Source organism: Archocentrus centrarchus, chromosome 16, assembly GCF_007364275.1.
Source record: "Archocentrus centrarchus isolate MPI-CPG fArcCen1 chromosome 16, fArcCen1, whole genome shotgun sequence".
Classification (NCBI taxonomy): Eukaryota; Metazoa; Chordata; class Actinopteri; order Cichliformes; family Cichlidae; genus Archocentrus; species Archocentrus centrarchus.
The window spans coordinates 20,620,823-20,627,209 of record NC_044361.1 but is presented as its reverse complement, the minus strand read 5'-3'; the positions used below and the strand labels follow the sequence as shown (position 1 = coordinate 20,627,209).

The following is a 6,387-nucleotide window of genomic DNA, read 5'->3' as shown; positions in this document are numbered from 1 at the left end:
TTTTCAAAGCACTTCATTTGATCAGACAAACAAGAAAACATTATGGATGAGAGCAACAATAACTGTAAGCACAATTTTAAGCATTACTATTTAATTACTGTATTTTACAAAGAAAATGTGAATGACAGATGACAGAAATATGCAACAAACATATAAAATTGCATGAGGGCTTAAAAAACATCTTTCCTGACTCACTTCAGATCACACAAACATGGGCTGCAGCTGTTCTTCCACATGTCACACATTGTTGTATATTGGCTGATCCCAGTCAGTCTGCACGAAGAAGCAAAATTAATTCACTTCCTTTTTGTCATGCATGCTAATTATGAATGAATTAATGAAGAAAATATTACTTATCCCCACATTGCCATAGATACGATCACTGATGTAAATGTCAGGGCAAGGGATATCTTTACGGCTCCTTTTTCTGCAGAAAGAATGCAAAACGCAAAGATTAAATCAAATCATGCATCTTTTTAATCACATTGAATCATGAATAAGATTTTGTTTCCAAACTGAGCGGAAGAAGAATTAAAACCTTTTTGTTGGGGCATTACAAGCGGGCTCCACAGGTGTGTCTGACTTCAAGTTAGATGTTGTGTGTCCTGATCTCCCCCTGCTGGCAATAAAATGTTTTTAAGTCCATGAGAAAAGCAGTTTGACACTTTTCACAACCTCTGAACCTCTGAAATGAAACACTGGCAGCCGTGCCAGTGTGTGTATATATATATATATATATATATATATGCCATTATTGTGTTCATAGAAACTTACCATTTTTTAACACCCACTCCAGTTCCTATCAAAATAATCAGCACAATCACACCTGCTCCAGAGGCGATGAAAACATTCTGCATGTTGTCTGTCCAAAAAGAAAGCATAAGAGGTGTTTTTTTTTTCTTTAGTGTAAATATAGAGATATACAATCTATGCTAACTTTTTTTCTTACCGTTAACAGGTAAAGGAAGCATGAGGTTAGCATTTCCCATCACATTGATTGCCACGCAGTGCACAAACTTGACAGACCCAGAGTCTGTTTGCAGAGTCTCAGTAGTAACTGAGCCATTTTTCTCTACTTTGCTGCTTTGCAGGATTCTGTCAGCAAGAACAAAAAGAACAGTGCTGGGAGGCTCGGATTCTACGATGCACTCACACTTTACCGTGTCACCCTCTGAGGAGCACTTAGAGGAAGCTTTAATTTCAGGAGCATCTGTGAGGACAGCAAACATAATAATATCCAGTTAGCATCACTGGAACACTTCAGGCAAACAGTTTCTCCTTCATTCTCCCTCATTTACTTCATTACTGACTTGTATTCAACCCTTACATTTGCTGGTCCATCTGAGGCTTTCATATCACTGTGCTGCGTTTTGTCTTATTTTACAGAGCTTGGTCAAAGCTGTGCTTCTTTCAGCATTTTGACAGCACTAAAGGAAAACTTCAGCGAGTCACCACTCAGCAACATTGTGGAGACCATGAATGGATTGACAAAATATCAAAGCAGACCATCCATTAGTTGTTGAGATATTTCAGTCAGCTGTGCACTGACAGACCATTATACTGATATCGCCACCGATTATGCTACAGTGTGGTTTAAGTGCTAATGATGTCTGAATATCATAACATAAAAGGGATAAACTATAAGGTTTTTGGGTTCACCCTATGCAGTAGACAGATCAAGCAATATGAACACAGCGGCATCATCAGCATCAACAACGCATAAAATGTCATTAAAATACTGATGCCGAAAATCATTAAAACTGTTAGATAAACGTAGAATCTGTAAGAATATGCTCTTCTTGTACTTAGCCGGTTAAAAAGAACAGACAACCACTGATAGATAATGTAGATGCATCTTGATGACTTTGAAACCCATGGTAATGAGTTAAACTAGAGCAAGAAGGTGCAAGTTAAACAGCAATAAAGATATTTTTATGTGTAAAACAGCGTCATTTGTGGGAAAAACTTATCAACCTTTAAAAAATTTGCTAGTGTGAGTATTCGCTAAATTGTAATTTTCTTTGTTTATGCTTCCTTGCTGTGATTTGTTCAATTTTTTAAATTTTATTTATATTTTTAATACTTTCTATAGTGTTTTCATAACTGTAAAGAACACTGTATCACAAATTCTGAAAAAATAAAATGCTAAAGACTTGTTATCATTTACAGTGTTTGAAGGATCAGCTGTTATTATCAACATGAAATGATAACTGCACACTTACATTTTACTTTAAGGGTCTGGGACGTTTCCTGGTGCTTTCCCCCGTGGTATGTTACTCTGCATTGTAAAGGTTTGTTGTGATCTGTGCGGTTTGGGTGGAAGGTCAAAGTAGAGGTTGAATTCCACTGGCCTTCATGAAGCTGCTTTGTTTGATCACGCTGCTCTCCAGAGTGACTCCAATGGAAAGCAAGTGGGTATGTGGGGCAGGAGTGAGACACAGAGCAGGATGCAGACACAGTTTGACCCTCTTTTAACTCCTCTTGCACAGACAAATCCAACTCATCTGTGTTAACAAGAAAAATTATGACCATAAACCATAAATCAACCATAGTAGTAAGGGCACAGTATTGGATATGTAAAAGTATGTAGCTAATATGGCAGCTGATATTATGTTTTATGCAGCTTTGAATTTTGATAAAGTTAATAAAATTCATAAGTATTTAATTGATAAAAATAACAAAGTTCAAACAAGAGAAGGAATTGAAAGGAATGGAAAGATATATTTCCTATATTATTACAAAACAGAGCAGTGCAAGATTGCCAACGTCTTTTAGATATTGCTTCAAACTTAAGGAAAACAGAACTGGATAATATTGATAAGAAAGCAATCTTGCCATTGATTTAATTTTCTCATTTGCATAAACACGTCATCACATCTCAGTAATGGTGCCTTTATACATAAGAATAAATAATAATTATTCATTCTTTATTGAATGAATAATCCATTAAAGCAAGAAATATTATCAAGGTGATGCAAGCATGAGATGAGTGATATTCACTCATCTCATATCAGCATAAATGACTTGGATCAGACCTGATTCACTAAAACTGATTCACTAAAATTCTCAGAAATGCTGAATGCTAAATATCAAACATCATGGTTAAAAACAATGGCAATAAAGAGAATGATTTTATGGTGATACTGCCAATATTTACTCACATTTGTTTGTTATACTTACTCACTGAAAGAGGGACTTTCTTATTTAAGTAGGAATACTGGTCATAGCCTTTAATTTCAATCCTGAAATAAAAAGGCCTTCCATCACTTTGTTGAAGATTATCAATCATCAGAGTACAGTTCTTCTTGCTGATGTCTCCCAGCAGCTGTGTCCGATTCCGAAACTGTTCCAGAATCTGAGATGCATCAGAATGATAGATAGCTTGAGCCTTGCCATCGTACCAAATCCCTGTGAAGTTTTGGACCTCATTTGGTGGATTTGGGTAGTTATAAGTGCAGGGGATCACCACACATGAGCCAAGGAGACCTTTTACTGAGGGTGGCACATTGATTGTCCAAGATGAAGCTTCTGTTGGAGCAACTGTAATAAATTTAACAACAAAATGTGATGAAATGAAAGACAGAAACAGGACAACCTCTGAGTAGAGGAGAACTGAAATGCACCTAAAAACCATTAAAAAAAATTAATGAATTAAATAAATGAAAATTTAGCAATAACAATATTTTTCTATGGGCAAAAATATATTTAAAAAAAGACAGTTTCACTCCATATAGTATAAGAATTTTTACATTCACACAGAACATACCATAAGCTTTGGAACAAATGCATGTAAAGAACAGAAGCCACTGTACAGCATTCATCTCTTCTTCTTATTGTCTGACCAGGAAATCAAGTGATAAATAAAGGGGTAAAGCTGCATTTCCAGTAAGGGAGATGTGACTTGGGTGGTTTCTATTCTGCTTTTGTTACACGTGACTTTTACTTTATCACATGCAAACTCTCACTTTGCTGTGTCTCATGCTGTAAAGTGTAGACAGAGATGTAGAGTAATCACTTCACTTCTAAAGATATTTGTTGCTGAGTTGATGCGCTTTGCATCTGAATCTCATAACTCACCAAAACAGTTTGTACTTTTTGTCAATAAGAACAGTAGATCTCTCACTTTCCTTTATACTGGTATGTTACGGGCCCCGAGGAGTGGGGTCACCGCACCAGTAGTGCAATCTGAAATAATATAGAAATCGGTCAGAGCAATGATCACTACAGAATGCTGCCGTTCACGTCCAGATTGCGACTCAGGTAAACAGGAAGTCCACTTGAGGACTTGAGGCTGACTGTATCGGAAGTTGCGGCGGACCGTCTCGTAGGTTTTGCAAGAAGCTGGAAAACATTTTTGTACATTGTAAATAAAGAGTGTAAACACAGTGCATACATAAACAATATTCAGGCAAAAAAAACCCACACACAAACATACAACACCAATAGATACTTGCACACAATTATATCACTGTCCACACATTAGAAACACTCACACTCATGTTATGAGACAAACAGTCTGTGGAAAATAAACGTAAAAATAGATAACAGTAAAAACATTTTAAGTTATTCTCTCCTCCACACATTGAATACTGCGTGCTTTGTTTTTGATTCTTACCTTTGCAGAGGATCATACCGGCTTTTATTGGACTCGGAGTTGTGCAGGCCACGAACTGCTTCCTATAAGATGAAACCAAATAAAAATAAGAAACCAAATCACAATACGTCTGTCAGCTTACTGTGACCATTCTGCCACTCTTAGTATTTTTGTTTTAGAAACGGCCAAGTCTTACCGCAGTTTTTGGATTGTGCTGCCGTCTTTTCCTCTTGAGTCCTTCTGTAGGTGAGTCTTTGTTAGATTCCAGAGCATCGAGTCGCTTCACAATAGACGCCATCTTGTTTTTCAGCTGCGCTAGTAGAAACTTGAGTAACTGACGAGATAACCCACTCGTTACAGCCAGCAGTGTCTTCTGCAGCGGGGCTGGTTGAAGCTGGCCGGTAGAGAGGCCCACTTTCACTTCCCCCACATCTTTCCCCCCCTTTACTGTCTATCTGCACTAATAGAAGAGCCACTGTGGCCACAAAACGAAAAAAAAAAAATTTCTTCTCATTGTCACACGAGCATGTAAAGTGAGAAGCATGTTTGTGGTGTCCTTTATTTCTTTCAGATGGCAGGTTACTTGTCAAGTTTCCATTCTCACTCACTGTGCATCAGTTTTATCACATACAAACATAGAAGCCTTGAGTACATGCCATCGGTCACCTACGTGTGACACTGTTTGGTTTTACTGTCCCTGTATAAAACTAAAAATAGAAAAAAATATATTTTTTCTTTGTTTATTTTTACAAATGGTTTCATAGTGCTTCTTTGAGATTGAGGTCATAGCTTGATAACAGCATATGCCACTGCATGAAAAGTGGGGTTTTCGACAGTTTCTTGTATGTAATATTGCCGCACGCCTTGAGATTTAGGGCTCTCAGCAGGAGGCTTTGGTCAGAACAGAAAACTGTAGGGAAACTGCCGTGGACTCTCTGTGTCAGTGCTCCCTCAGCTCCCCCCCTCTCCTCAGGTCTAGGGCAGGCTTTCATATGTAAAGGAGGTTTCTGTGAGTCATACAAATGCAAATCAAGTACTCACCAGTGGTCACCAGTACTCACCAGTGGTCTACCCCTCCCAATAATTGTAACCAACATTTTTATTTTGAGATATATATAATCAAATTTACATTATCATCTTTTAAGCCTTTTTCCATTACAATGTGACTACACACAAATTATGATACAGTGAAACATTCAAACAAGACTAAATTCACAAGAAATCATTCTCATTTATAAATTAGTATTATCTAGTTGGAAATATACTTTTGGAAGTTTTCAGCTTTTGTCCCTTTTTCCAACAAGGCTGTGAGCTTCTGTCTGTGAGCTTCTGTCTGTGAGCTTCTGTCTGTGAGCTTCTGTCTGTGAGCCTTTGTCATGGAGTTTTTTGTGAACCCTGAACTTTGGGTGAATGAGGGAGATAAAGAAAGGCTTTAACTTGATTTTGGTGACACTGCAAGCATTATTTTCATTGAAAAACATACTCAATTTTCAGTCTAATTCACTGTAACTAAAAGTCTGTCACACCATCATCCTCTTCTGTGCAGTGGCTTCCCAGCTAGCATTGAACATTCAGACAACATCCCATGAACGCTGCCATAAACGTTCAGTGAATGTTCACATGCATTAATGACATTAAAGACTACCAAGGCAGATGTAATAATAAAACATATAAACATATAAAACATATACTTTTATTTTGCTATACATGGATGTACATAAGAGATATCAGCAAAACCTTCATGAGAAAAGTGTAAAAAAAAAAAAAAAGTAAAAGTAAAATGTAAAAAAAAA

At 37.1% G+C, this 6,387-nt stretch overlaps 1 protein-coding gene across 1 annotated transcript; it reads right to left on the bottom strand.

Annotated features, from left to right (window-relative positions):
* Positions 1–4,064, bottom strand: LOC115794918 (myelin-associated glycoprotein-like). Its single transcript, XM_030750622.1, has 7 exons — positions 3,181–4,064; positions 2,223–2,504; positions 950–1,210; positions 775–862; positions 539–619; positions 364–427; positions 1–273 (listed from the first exon to the last, which is right to left on the bottom strand). The coding sequence occupies exons 1-7, from the start codon at positions 3,632–3,634 to the stop codon at positions 238–240; spliced, it is 1,266 nt and encodes a 421-aa protein (XP_030606482.1). The 5' UTR covers positions 3,635–4,064; the 3' UTR covers positions 1–237.
* Between the last annotated feature and the right edge of the window lie 2,323 nt (positions 4,065–6,387).

What these genes read in the sequence shown, in the direction of transcription:
- LOC115794918 (XM_030750622.1), bottom strand. Translation starts at nt 3,634, where the DNA reads ATGGTTTTTAGGTGCATTTCAGTTCTCCTCTACTCAGAGGTTGTCCTG. An exon ending in GAAAGTCCCTCTTTCAGTGA is followed by an intron (nt 2,505 to 3,180) that starts GTAAGTATAACA and finishes TTGTTAACACAG; the next exon opens with ATGAGTTGGATTTGTCTGTG. An exon ending in TGTAATGCCCCAACAAAAAG is followed by an intron (nt 428 to 538) that starts GTTTTAATTCTT and finishes TTCTTTCTGCAG; the next exon opens with AAAAAGGAGCCGTAAAGATA.